Source organism: Cyprinodon tularosa, unplaced genomic scaffold (assembly GCF_016077235.1).
Source record: "Cyprinodon tularosa strain WSP-4 unplaced genomic scaffold, ASM1607723v1 ctg55, whole genome shotgun sequence".
In the NCBI taxonomy this organism is placed as follows: Eukaryota; Metazoa; Chordata; class Actinopteri; order Cyprinodontiformes; family Cyprinodontidae; genus Cyprinodon; species Cyprinodon tularosa.
In genome coordinates this window covers 1,067,381-1,081,075 of record NW_024039285.1, presented here as the reverse complement: position 1 = coordinate 1,081,075, position 13,695 = coordinate 1,067,381, and the positions used below count along the sequence as shown (strand labels likewise).

Genomic DNA, 13,695 nt, shown 5'->3' with positions numbered 1-13,695 from the left:
CAGGCAAGCTGATCCCTCTCCAGGTCTCTCTAGTATGGCAAGCTATTGTAACATTTACTACAAAGCTTATGAGGGGGAAAAAATGTATATATTCGCATTTCAGATAATAATGAAACTCCTGGTATCCACAATATAACCTTTATGATATCTAAAAACATTATCATCACTCGAGTGTTTAAAAAAAAACTTATGACCAGAAGCCCCTAATTGAGATATATCTGCTATCAAATTATAACGGCAAAGTTTTGAGTATTAAAAAGTAGACAGCTCTTCATTTCTCCATAATAATCAACTGAGAAACATTTCAAAGTACACATTTTCTTAAAAATATAAATAGTTTTTTAGCTGTTGCTGTACTTTTTAATGCAATTCTTTCAACCGATAATGCTATTGTAGACCTTCAGAGTGCAATCAACAACAGAAAAGTCAGTTATAAAATGCAGGTATGACAATGCAGACATGTGTGTTTGGGATCTAATAGATCATAAATGAAGGGGTTCTTGAAAGAGTAAATTTATGAACTTTTTGTGCTGTCTTTAACCTGATATCTAAGTTGAGATATAGAACTATGAACAAAAGAGTTGTCTACTCCTGTGATAGTTAAATGATCCTGCATGTGTTAACAATGTGTATTTTATGCAGTAAGCATGCATTTACAAATATTTACTGTTCTAATGCAGATGAATGGTAAAAGTTCTCGAAGGTAAATTTGAATTTTAGCCAAATAAAGTATTGATTGTCAACGAAGAATGCCATCTGAAATCCACAACAAGAAATAATTAGTGTATGGATAAATGCAATGCAGATGTTTCTAAAAAGTCTAAACATAAAAAAACAGGTATGGGTATATTAAAACTTTCAACTACTAATAATAACATTGTTGCAATTTTTATTTTTTTTTTATTTTGTGCTATTCACTTGGTGAAAATATTCAATAAATATAAAATGAAGAATAAAATATATTTTATATTAAAAAGGTTTGTATATAATTGATAATCAATATAAATGCATCCAGCTGTCGGAGCTTAGTTTTACAAAAATACACAAATTATGATTAAAAAACAGACATTAACATTGAATGCAACCAAAAATCTAAATGATACATTCATTCTGTTACAGGACAGCTTTCATGTTAGATTATTTGGTTTGATGTTACCAACTCAATTTTACACTGTAAGCTTCCAGGAGAGGACCCCTCATTTTGGGACTGATCAGTCAATCATGTTGATTTCTATAGACCAGTCACACACAGCCAAGGAAAAACTGGATTCATACTTAAAGTTATAGTGGAGGATGTTCTTTTTCGGGTGGATCATCAAAATTAATGGTACTAATTGTCAATCATTCTGGTGATATGTTTACGTAAAGCCGTGCTACATGCTCATCACCATTTTCACTTACCATTGGTGAGTCTGACATGGTGGAAAAATTGCAAATCTTATTTTGGAAAGTAAGCTTGTATAACCGAGGCAAACAGCAACTTTTAAATGGGCTTGTGTGCTTAATAGGCCATCCCTCCCAAGAGAGGGTACGGGGTTATGCATGTTCATTTGTTTCTCTCCGAAGTGGACAGGGTGGTATGGAAGAGGATTAGGGCCACTGAAAAAAAACAAAAAAGTTAACTGATTTTTAAACGTTATTTCGGTATAATATGAGAAAGAAGTCAGAATTCTGACCAATCTCAGAATTCTGACTTTTTTCTTAGAATTCTGAAAGTCAAATTCTGAGATTAAAGTCAGAATTCTGAGAAAAAAAGTAAAAATTCTGAGATTAAAGTCAGAATTCTGAGATCAAAGTCAGAATTCAGAGATTAAAGTCAGAATTCTGAGATCAAAGTCAGAATTCTGAGATTAAAGTCAGAATTCTGAGAAAAAAGTCAGAATTCAGAGATTAAAGTCAGAATTCTGAGAAAAAAAATCAGAATTCAGAGATTAAAGTCAGAATTCTGAGATCGAAGTCAGAATTTAGAGATTAAAGTCAGAATTCTGAGAAAAAAGTCAGAATTCTGAGATTAAAGTCAGAATTCTGAGAAAAAAAAAGTCAGAATTCAGAGAATAAAGTCAGAATTCTGACATTAAAGTCAGAATTCTGAGAAATATTTTTTTGCATATTAAACCGAAATAATATTTAAAAATCAGTTAACTTTTTTTTTATTTTTTCATTGCCCCATATCTTCTTCCGTAGGGCGGGTCTTTTAAAAAATTCGCAAAAAACCTCCACTATACCTTTAAGACTCAAAAATTAATACAATACTCAAATTAAAACAACTTTAAATAGAAAAGATTGTTATTTCAAATAACTGATACTTTTAAATAGCAACGAAATAAATACATTATGTATTTATTTTTGTTGCTTTTTTTTATCACCCTTGTATACAAGGGTGATAAAAAAAAAATGTAGCTAGGATCCAAAGTCCAGTAATAACAAATCAAACAGACCAATAGGAAAGCTGCTATTGTAGGTTAAAGGTCGTATCTATCTACAATAATGAAAGACTGGGCTGATGGTTACATTCAAATGTACTCTAACAGCTGCTTTCTTTAATTGATTGTATTATAGTCTTATGTCGGGGGTGGCCTTCTTGTTTCTGGTAGGAACAGACGCGTTCCTTGTATTAGATTGTAAAATGTTTAGCCATAGATTCGCTGTTCCCGAGCTGTAAACACACCCATTGATCTGAGTGAGCGCAGGCGGAGGAGCGACGGAGAGGAGAGAGGAGTGGAGCAGTGAGCTGGAGGAGAGGAACGCCTCCAAACTGCTCCTCTCTTATTATTCACCGAGTTCCTGCATTCAACCAGACCTACGGTGAGTCCCTCCGCTGTAGTCCTCAGTGCCAGAGAGGTTATCCCTGTGAACCAGTTCTCGGAAATAACAGAAGAGTTTTCATCCACTCCGCGGGCGCAAAGGCTTTCATCGTGGCTCTTTCACGAGTGGCATGCTCGCGCGACCCTTCGGGTACGACTGAACTCCTGCTTTCAACCAAAGAGGTATTTCTATAAATCTGCACTTTTTTATTTTAGTATTTTTTTTTCTTTCTTCAGGCTGGTTATTAAGCACACCGGGCTAATAAAACCCAATTTCTATTTATGTCAATATTTGCTTTTATTGTTTACATTTTGCATTTCCCGTTTTGTTCCTTTAGAATTTCTGCCTGTTTAACGTCGTTTCATGCTTCCTTGTCATTGTTAGATGGATGGTTGGTTAAAATGTAAAGCCAGCAGCTTGAATGGATCTGAATCTGTTTGGGTTTTTTGTACATCGTTCCCTGCTGCTGCTGCTGCAAGTCTGCGGTCTTTGTTGTGCGTCTCTCTCGGCAGATGCTCGGAGCTAAGTCCACATAAGCCTGGTGTTTACTTTTGAAGTGGTCTCCCTCCCATCCATCTCTCTTCCTGCGTCCATGCTCGACTGTGAGCACCTGGCAATGATTTCTACCAGACTGCAGCCAGAGCCTTTTTTTTTTCTTTTACCATTCTTGTATTTTCTTCTTCTTTTTTTTTCTGCATGGTGCATATAGTCTGGTTGTGCGTCTGTTGGATCTGGTTTCTTTAGAACATGATGAGGATGGCATTTCAATCTCATCTCATCTCTTATACCCCATCATGACTACTTACATTGTATTTTTATATCCTAGATTTTGGAAATGTGTAGATTTTGGGGGTGCCTGGTATTTTTTTTATTTATAATAATGCATTTTAGAGTCTTGTCATGCTTGGTTTGTCTGGAAAATAATCCCCTCCTGGGAGTCTTGATAGAATAAAAGCAGAAAATACTCACATTTAGATCATGGTTAAACGATTCTGGAGCTTTTTCCGAAGTTTGGTAAAGGCACGCAGAATAGATGATTCAGAAAGGGTCCAGTCATGCAGTCAAGGTGATTCTCTAAATTATCTTTATAGAGTGAAGATCATAATATAGTCTATCTCATAGTATGCATTAAAAACTTCCTCATATTTGTTCAGGAACCAAACTTTTATGCACTTTAACAAACATTTATGCATTTTAACAAGCTTTTACATGATGCATCATGATGAATTCCTTATTGGATAACAATATGTTGTGGTTTAACAATATGTTTTCATTTTATGGAGCCCTTCTTAGTTTAACCCTATCAACTCTGACTGTTTTCCCTATCTCTGCTGAAAAAGCATCCTCACAGCATACCACTTCCACCGTGCTTTACAGGGGGGATATTGTCTTTAGGGTTATAAACAAGCGTTTAACGTCTGTTGTATGTAACTTTGTGCATATCAATATGTTTGCAAGGCAATGTTTGGTCAGCAGATTGTTTGAAAGAATGTCTGGATATTCTATGAATATAAAATGTCTAAATTTTTAGATTATTTCATTCAAATAAATATTTGGACATTAGATCCGATTGTTAGCTGTTAGGCTTTGTTACACTTTGTCATTATCAAGATGTTATAGTGTCATTATGTCAAGCCATGATGAGGTCAGTTCCCAGAGAAAATTACAGTCGAAATGAAAACATGGATGCTGAAGATAAAGGTTATTTAGTCGGAATGCCATGATGCTGACATTTAGTTCTGTGTCTGTTCGAGTTTATTAGTGGTGAGAGTTTCTATGATTTCTGCTTCATATACTAGAAGACCGAAGGGTGCTGAGTGAGCAAGCATCAAAGAGCGGATAGGATAAAATTGAAGAGTGTCTAAATGAGACACAATAATGTAAAAATATCTGAGAGAAGTATAAGATTAAATTAATATGCTAAAAAAAAGTACCACAAAGATTTCCAAAATGGATAAAAAAGGATGATAAAAAGATTTAGGAATAAATCAAATAACCTTAGAAAACTCCAAACTTCCAGGTTTTGGGACACTTTTTAAAGCAGAGTATTAAAAAGCACAAAATAACCCAAAAAACCCAAGGGCAAAAAAGACAAAGCTACAAAAAAACAAAGAAAAAAACAACGTAAACTGTCCAAAACAACAATTAAAGTTTGCATCTGGACTAAAAATAAGAAAAAATGTGCCTTCAAAAAAGCTACCGAGGCAACATGTTGACTGCGAGCAGCATATACACTATATTGCCAAAAGTATTTGCTCATCTGCCTTGACTCACATATGAGCTTAAGTGACATCCCGTTCCTAATCCATAGGGTTCAATATGACGTCGGTCCACCCTTTGCAGCTAGAACAGCTTCAACTCTTCTGGGAAGGCTGTCCACAAGGTTTAGGAGTGTGTTTATGGGAATTTTTGACCATTCTTCCAGAAGCGCATTTGTGAGGTCGCACACTGATGTTGGACGAGAAGGCCTGGCTCTCAGTCTCCGCTCTAATTCATCCCAAAGGTGTTCTATCGGGTTGAGGTCAGGACTCTGTGCAGGCCAGTCAAGTTCATCCACACCAGACTCTGTCATCCATGTCTTTATGGACCTTGCTTTGTGCACTGGTGCACAGTCATGTTGGAAGAGGAAGGGGCCAGCTCCAAACTGTTCCCACAAAGTTGGGAGCATGGAATTGTCCAAAATGTCTTGGTATGCTGAAGCATTCAGAGTTCCTTTCACTGGAACTAAGGGGCCAAGCCCAGCTCCTGAAAAACAACCCCACACCATAATCCCCCCTCCACCAAACTTTACACTTGGCACAATGCAGTCAGACAAGTACCGTTCTCCTGGCAACCGCCAAACCCAGACCCGTCCATCAGATTGCCAGATGGAGAAGCGCGATTCGTCACTCCAGAGAACGCGTCTCCACTGCTCTAGAGTCCAGTGGCGGCGTGCTTTACACCACCGCATCCGACGCTTTGCATTGCACTTGGTGATGTATGGCTTGGATGCAGCTGCTCGACCATGGAAACCCATTCCATGAAGCTCTCTGCGCACTGTTCTTGAGCTAATCTGAAGGCCACATGAAGTTTGGAGGTCTGTAGTGATTGACTCTGCAGAAAGTTTGCGACCTCTTCGCACTATGCGCGTCAGCATCCGCTGACCCCGCTCCGTCAGTTTACGTGGCCTACCACTTCGTGGCTGAGTTGCTGTCGTTCCCAAACACTTCCATTTTCTTATAATACAGCTGACAGTTGACTGTGGAATATTTAGGAGCGAGGAAATTTCACGACTGGATTTGTTGCACAGGTGGCATCCTATCACAGTTCCACGCTGGAATTCACTGAGCTCCTGAGAGCGACCCATTCTTTCACAAATGTTTGTAAAAACAGTCTGCATGCCTAGGTGCTTGAATTTATACACCTGTGGCCATGGAAGTGATTGGAACACCTGATTCCAATAATTTGGATGGGTGAGCAAATACTTTTGGCAATATAGTGTATATGAAAAGAAAACTGGAAAAAGATGTAAAGTAATCAATATTAGAATGACTGAAAATTTCCATATTGTTTCATCAACCTTTCCTACAAACAGAACCATCATTAATTCACTATTTACTTCATTATGTAAGCTGCAGCTGTGTCCCTGAAGTCATCCCCAGTTGCCTGTATCTATGCCTCTGACATGAACTATAGATGGTTTTACTTATTAAAATTCTAATTGATAGCATAAGCAGAGCCTCACTAATTAAGTTCCAGCCTTATTAGGTTCACTTAAATCGAGCTACTTACAAATTTCAATTAGAAAAGCAGATGTGTGTGTGTGTGCATTTGTTGGAGGTGACACTTTCAGGTGAGAGACCAGGGACGGATATTCTCATCATAGCTGATTCCAGGGGATGACGTGTGCCTGGTCATGTCTCTGCTGGAATGCAATAAAGCCTGTTGAGCGAAGTTAGCAGTTGGTTTTATGTTTCATAAACTGCTGACAAATAATGCTGGTGCTCACTGTGAGAAACCCTGCATGGTTGAGATGGATGCTTTTTGCCCACACACACAGAAACACACACACATACCACCTCCCACACACCCAAAAGCGAGTCGGTTTAACAGGTTGTTTGGAAAGCTCCCTAGTTTGGTTTTGCTGACTGTATCGCAAGTCATTTGAGGTTAGCATGAAACCAAAGGTTTGTTAGGTAAATCAGTCAGTTGAAAACCCTGAAGCAAGTATGTGAAGCCGATGCAAGACTGCGATCCAAAACATCTGTGCTCTTATAAAGACCATTTAAGAAAAGAGTAAAGAGATGAATATAAAGAAAGCGGTGAACTGCGGCTTAAGAAGAACGCTTGCGGCCAAACGCTGAGAATTACTTCTTTGTGCGTCATGAACATCAAAGTTCGAGTTCAAAGCGATTCAAAGCCAAAGGTAGAAGTGACAGCGCTCATCACAAATCTTGCATTTGTACCTACGGGCTTCACACTTCATTTCCCTTTTAACAAAACTACATTCTCAGGATTCTTAAGCACATGATGCAACCTATGGAAATCCAAACTGTCCCCTCGCCTCTCAAACCGGGTCTTTTGAACTAAAATCTAATGTGGATATGAAACCCTTCACCCCCTAAAGACATCTGCCCTCTGACAGAACTTAAAGGGATCATTCAGGATTTGCAAGTGAGAATCTGCAGAAAGGTTATAAACTGTAAAATATCATACATGCACTATGCAAGTTTCTTGGTGTCTTATTATAAATCAACATTAGCTGATCATAGAAGCTGACTGCTTGTCACAGAGGATCCAAAATTACAGCTGATATTTACCATGCTGATGAAGATTCTCAGTCATCCAGGTCACAGTCATTCTGTAAAAGTTTAAAAACAACCCACTGGACTTGGTTTCCAAGGTTTGAAGAGGTTTCGCTTCCCCCCCAGGATGCTATTTGAATTGAGAAAGCCTGGAGGGGAAACGAAACGTCTTCAAACCTTGGAAACCAAGTCCAGTGGATTGTAACCAAAAACATTGTCTATGTTTATGCAGAAGCTGTTTTATGTTCATTTGAAATCTCTTCCTGTTTCCTGTTTTTACACGATAGATTGGTTATTTACTAGGCAAATGGAGGTGAAACATGGTACGCCACCAATGATCCTCCTGCATGAAACAAACACTAAGAACCAACTTTTAAAGTTTGTCTAGTCAGAGTAAAGTTGGGTGTAGGACCTATAGCAATCCTGTTCCTGCATCCATATGGAGAGAGTTACCTTGTATACGGCCATTAACTTAGAATTAGACTTAGATAGCTTTTTGTTGTCCGTTTGTATACACAGTGTATACAAAACGGAATTTCGTTTTGTACAGCTCTCATGACATTTACGTTTGTTAAAGTGCAGCAGTGATCAAATTTAAACAGTGTGTAAGGAATAAAAAATGGTGCAAAAAACTGCATTGATATGGAAGTTAGAGCAAGTGAGAAATGGTTGTTTTGCACCTTAGAGATTTTGGTTGTTTCATGACGTTTACATTAGAGCCATTTGCTGCTGAGCTTTTCTTTTTTATAACTAACTATGCATCGGTTTGTACCTACCAAGTTTATTATTTCATTTCCTCTGCAACTTGTTGCATTTAAAAAAGTCCTTATATTGCAGTTGCGATTAACTGTCCAGTTCTTGTGCAAACAGGACAGTGGTTTAAAGGCTTATTAAATGGCTTTAACTTTTGTACGTTTGTTGATATCACAGTTGTTTTAAGATGGTAGAATTGCTCCTTACATTTTTTCAAGCTATTTAGCTAAATGGGGAAAAAAAACTGGAGCTGAGATATGTGCTGTTTATTACCTTTTAAAAGGGTGTTACCATGAGTCTATTCATGCTAGACTACATCTGTAACTAAATGATGTAATAAATCAAAGTAGCTAATATGTAAATACTTTCATGAAAAAAAGGCTTTAGTTTTGTACTAAATATAAAACCAGAACAAGTACCCTTGTTAATATAATAAAAAGTGAAGCATCTTTATGCCTTACAGTGTTATAGTATTTTAAAAAGGTTGACAGGGCATTCCCATTTTGAGTCAGCTTAACATAAAACTGGGAGGCAGAGGGAGAGATGCCTGGCAGGTGTTTGGAGAAGGTTTTATGGATGTTTGCAAGAGCCTTTTGCCTTCAATGTTTGGAATCCTTGGAATTCCCGGTAACTTGAAGGTTAGGAGCTGACCTCAGTCTGCAGCTGCTGGATGCCTGTAAGGAAACAACAAGCTAGAACAACTTCGCTTTGGAAGGGAGTTTGGAATATTTTGTGAAACTTTTGGCCTTATAAATGCTCATTAGGGTCCTAAGGCAGATTTTATAATATATGTATTTTTAAAAGAATTTCCGTAATTAGAAGCTCAAAGAGAGATTGCTTCAGAAGGGCATACTACATACAAGATTCTCACATCGACCATTTGTTTTCTTTGCACATGATCTCTTTTTCTCTATATATAATTATGCTTTTATGGATATAACACCAAACAAATCATATTTGCACATTAATCTCATTGTGTAGGATCAATGCAGCTTCCTTTTTTTAAAAATAAAACTTGCTAGGCACATTAGCCCTACTTTAATATTGAAATAGTCTGCATTTTATGACTAACTACTAAAAGTGTGTTTCTAAAAAAAAAAAAAACATTTACTTTATGGATTTTTTATTATTTGATGACGATTATAATTAATATTTATTTAACTAGTATTTCTTAAGTTTATATATAATATAAATGAATGCATTTAAAAGGTTTGAAATGTTTGGTTCTTAAAGATTTTAAATATGATGGAATAATTAAAGTCTTTTCTTTCTCATCTCTTTCCAGGATTCAATGAAAATGTCAGTGTGCGTCCATGAGAACAGAAAATCCAGAGCCAGCACCGGCTCCATGAATATCTACCTTTTTCACAAATCCTCCTATGCTGACAGTGTTCTCATGCACCTTAACTCTCTACGGCAGCAGAGGCTTTTTACAGACGTCCTCCTTCATGCAGGCAGCCGCTCCTTCCCCTGCCACCGTGCAGTGCTGGCCGCATGCAGCCGCTACTTTGAGGCCATGTTCAGTGGCGGCCTGAGGGAGAGCCAGGCCAGCGAGGTCGACTTCCGAGACTCGATCCATCCGGAGGTTTTGGAGCTGCTGCTTGATTACGCGTACTCATCCCGCGTGGTGATCAACGAGGAGAACGCAGAGTCACTACTGGAGGCTGGGGACATGTTGGAGTTTCAGGACATCCGCGATGCCTGCGCCGAATTCCTGGAGAGAAATCTTCATCCGTCCAACTGTCTTGGCATGCTATTGCTGTCTGACGCCCACCAGTGTACAAAGCTGTCAGAGCTCTCCTGGGGCATGTGTCTAAGCAACTTCCCCGCCATTTGCAAGACAGAGGACTTTCTCCAATTGCCCAAAGATATGGTAGTGCAGCTTTTGTCACACGAGGAGTTGGAGACGGAAGACGAGAGACTGGTTTATGAAGCTGCGCTTAACTGGATCAACTACGACCTAGAAAAGAGGCACTGCTACCTCCCAGAGCTTTTGAGAACAGTCCGTCTTGCCTTACTGCCCGCCATCTTTCTCATGGAGAATGTTTCAACAGAAGAGCTGATTAATGCGCAGGCAAAGAGCAAGGAACTGGTAGATGAAGCTATTCGCTGTAAGCTGAAGATTCTCCAGAATGATGGCGTTGTAAACAGTCCCTGTGCTCGACCCAGAAAAACCAGCCATGCCCTCTTTCTTCTTGGGGGGCAGACATTCATGTGTGATAAATTGTACCTGGTGGACCAGAAAGCCAAAGAGATAATCCCGAAGGCTGACATACCTAGTCCTAGAAAGGAATTCAGTGCCTGTGCCATAGGCTGTAAGGTGTACATCACAGGGGGGCGAGGATCAGAGAATGGCGTTTCCAAAGACGTGTGGGTCTATGACACTGTTCACGAGGAATGGTCAAAAGCGGCACCCATGCTCATCGCCAGGTTTGGCCATGGCTCTGCAGAGCTGAAACACTGCCTCTATGTTGTAGGTGGACACACTGCCGCAACAGGCTGTCTGCCAGCCTCCCCTTCTGTGTCACTCAAACAAGTAGAACAATTTGACCCGGTGGCAAACAAGTGGACCATGGTAGCACCTCTCAGAGAAGGTGTTAGCAATGCAGCAGTGGTCAGCGTGAAGCTCAAGCTGTTTGCCTTCGGAGGAACCAGCGTCACCCACGACAAACTCCCCAAGGTGCAGTGCTATGATCCACAAGAGAACCGATGGACTGTGCCGGCATCCTGCCCGCAGCCCTGGCGTTACACGGCCGCTGCAGTGCTGGGGAACCAAATATTTGTCATGGGCGGGGATACTGAATTCTCAGCCTGCTCAGCTTACAAGTTCAGTAGTGAGAACTACCAGTGGACTAAAGTTGGGGATGTGACAGCCAAGCGGATGAGCTGTCAGGCTGTGGCATCAGGAAACAAACTGTATGTGGTGGGTGGGTACTTTGGTACGCAGCGGTGTAAAACTCTGGACTGCTACGACCCCACGCTCGATGCATGGAACAGCATTACCACTGTTCCATACTCGCTCATTCCTACCGCCTTTGTCAGCACCTGGAAGCATCTACCAGCTTGAATCCTGAACGCCTCTACCCTCCCCATTAGGTAAGATCCATTTCTTAAACCTATACATTTTAACCAATTGGGTTCGGATTTAGGTTTCTGACACAATCTTTAAGCTTAATTAATAGAATCAAACAAAAAAATCCAACAAACGAGGACCTTTCAATTCTGCTTCCAAACCTAGAGTTAATGCGAGCAGTTTAGATCTGATTCCACAGTGAGAAAAACCGGGGTCTGCTCAGCAAAAGAAGATCAAGGGTAGGGTAGATGGATCTCTTAAATGCTTCTGGGCTTTATTACGACGAGGCAAATGGCTGTTTTGAAAAGGACAGAAAGGGTAACTGAAAGAGAGTAGGATCCATTTGCATCTTCTATGAGAGAATCTCTAAGAAAAAGGAGCCAATTAGCTTAACCACACATCCCCGAGACCCTTCCCCACACACACGCTCAACCTTTGATGGGTCTGTGGTCATTGGAAAAGAGAAGGGGGGTAGCTTGCGTCTCACACAGTGTCGGAAGCCATTTATCATCAGTTACAAGAAGAGGTGACTGAGAGGAAAGCCAGCAGGGGAAAGGAGGAGGGGGAGCTAGAGAACTTTCCAGCATGAAACCCATCCTTGGCAGCCCGTACACACACACACACATCATCCTTGATAATAGTCATGTTACTCCTTAGATTTAGCATTTCATCTTCTGTCTTAATGACCTCATTCTAACCCAGCACTCCTGCTCTGATGATAAGCAGGCCAGACGTATGTGGAGCATGGGTAGCAAGCTCACAGTTTTCATCTTTCTCTTTGCACAATTCCCAGACTAATGCCCCCACACATTAAGTAGCTGTGCAAGCAATTTTTTTTATTACTTTTTTATTCAATGCCTGTCAGGCCCTGACTCCTGAGAATAAAAAAGAACAAAGTAGAGAGACTCCTCAAGCTTCTAACTCTGCGTGACTCCCCTCTGATAATGTTAGGAGACGACTTAGAACAGCTATGCTGCTCTGACATTGTGAAGTTCCTTCGCTTCTTAGATGAAATATTTTCTTGCACTCATTATCCCCACTTATTTTGAGTGACTCATCTCTTAAATGGACAGATGAGATGGGTGATTTAAAGTATCTTTAAAGCAGAGCAACACAGTGCCCTGATAAGTGACAGATCCTGCTTCTAATTTAAAGTAAAACTTCTTTCTTCTTTTTTTTTTTTTTGGTGCGCCTTCATGTCATGGCAACTGACAGAGTCCCCTCACTGAACAGGGTGAATAGAGGAAATGTGAGGAATGGAAAAGAAGGCTGAGTGTTTAGGAATGAAAGGAAAAGGGAAGTATGTTGGGACCTCACAGAAGGAGATTGTAGCTGAGAGAGAAAGGAAAAAAAAAAAAGAAGTGCTCTTAGATTTTTCCCAGGAGAACAATAACGAACTGTGAGAGAGTTTCTTCTTTTTTACATTTGTCTTACAAATCTGCAGTGAGAACAGATAGAATAATGAAATCAAGGAAAATATGAGTGCTCCACTAATTCAATTGTATTGCAGAATAAAAGCTGAATTAATTAAATCAATGCTCGTCAATGTTCATTTGGCTAATACTGTTTGGATTAATATATAAATGAAAATTAAGAGCTGCTGTTTTTTTCATATATGCACTACTTTACATTTCCATGCTACTTAGTATATACTAACATATTGTTACTGTAGGTGTAAGTAGACATAAGCTGGTTCAACCAGTCAAATGTATAGCTACAATTTCAACACCTCTAAAATTTTGCATCAAAGTAACTTTTATGAGAATTATGAAAAGTGCTAAAACCCCCTGAAGTTTCTCTGGCTCTGTTTAAAGGCATACTATGCAACATTTTTCAGTTAATTAATGTGTTCCATAAAGTTTTGGATGATTAAATGAGTCATTTCAGGTCGAACAAAGGTATTCTCGGCTGCCCTGGTGGTCTGTAGGGGAAATACCGTACTTGCAATTGCAGGAGCCCTCGGCCCGCACCCACAGGCTCAGAAGCCTCGTGCATCGCGAGAGTCGGTCTTGCTTTACGGCGAGAACTGCTACACGCCCCCAGTGAAAGGCATGCTCGTTGCTAGCGCAGTGACAATATTTGTGCAGTTATCATGGCAGAACCAGCGAGAATATTCAAACTCGAAAATTGGAACAAAATTGTCACTTACTGCAGTAGACTTGGTGATTCGTTGCGTTCGCCTGTCTGCTAAGCTCAAAACAACCGCGCCTGGCTTGACAGAGAAACCAGGAGAACAGCTGAGCATATTAACGACAGTGCACTTTTACTTTCACCCTCTGG

At 39.8% G+C, this 13,695-nt stretch overlaps 1 protein-coding gene across 2 annotated transcripts; it reads left to right on the top strand.

Annotated features, from left to right (window-relative positions):
• Positions 1-2,674: 2,674 nt before the first annotated feature.
• On the top strand, positions 2,675-12,776 carry enc1 (ectodermal-neural cortex 1). 2 transcript variants are annotated; one of them, XM_038305027.1, is made up of 2 exons: positions 2,675-2,805; positions 9,628-12,776. In XM_038305027.1, the coding sequence occupies exon 2, from the start codon at positions 9,634-9,636 to the stop codon at positions 11,407-11,409; it is 1,776 nt and encodes a 591-aa protein (XP_038160955.1). In that variant the 5' UTR covers positions 2,675-2,805; positions 9,628-9,633; the 3' UTR covers positions 11,410-12,776. The 2 variants fall into 2 exon arrangements, with proteins under 2 accessions (XP_038160955.1, XP_038160954.1); XM_038305026.1 differs by having other exon boundaries at positions 2,682-2,987.
• Positions 12,777-13,695: the final 919 nt, after the last annotated feature.

Bases quoted from the DNA above. Each gene is read 5' to 3' on its own strand.
- enc1 (XM_038305027.1), top strand. From the start codon at position 9,634: ATGAAAATGTCAGTGTGCGTCCATGAGAACAGAAAATCCAGAGCCAGC.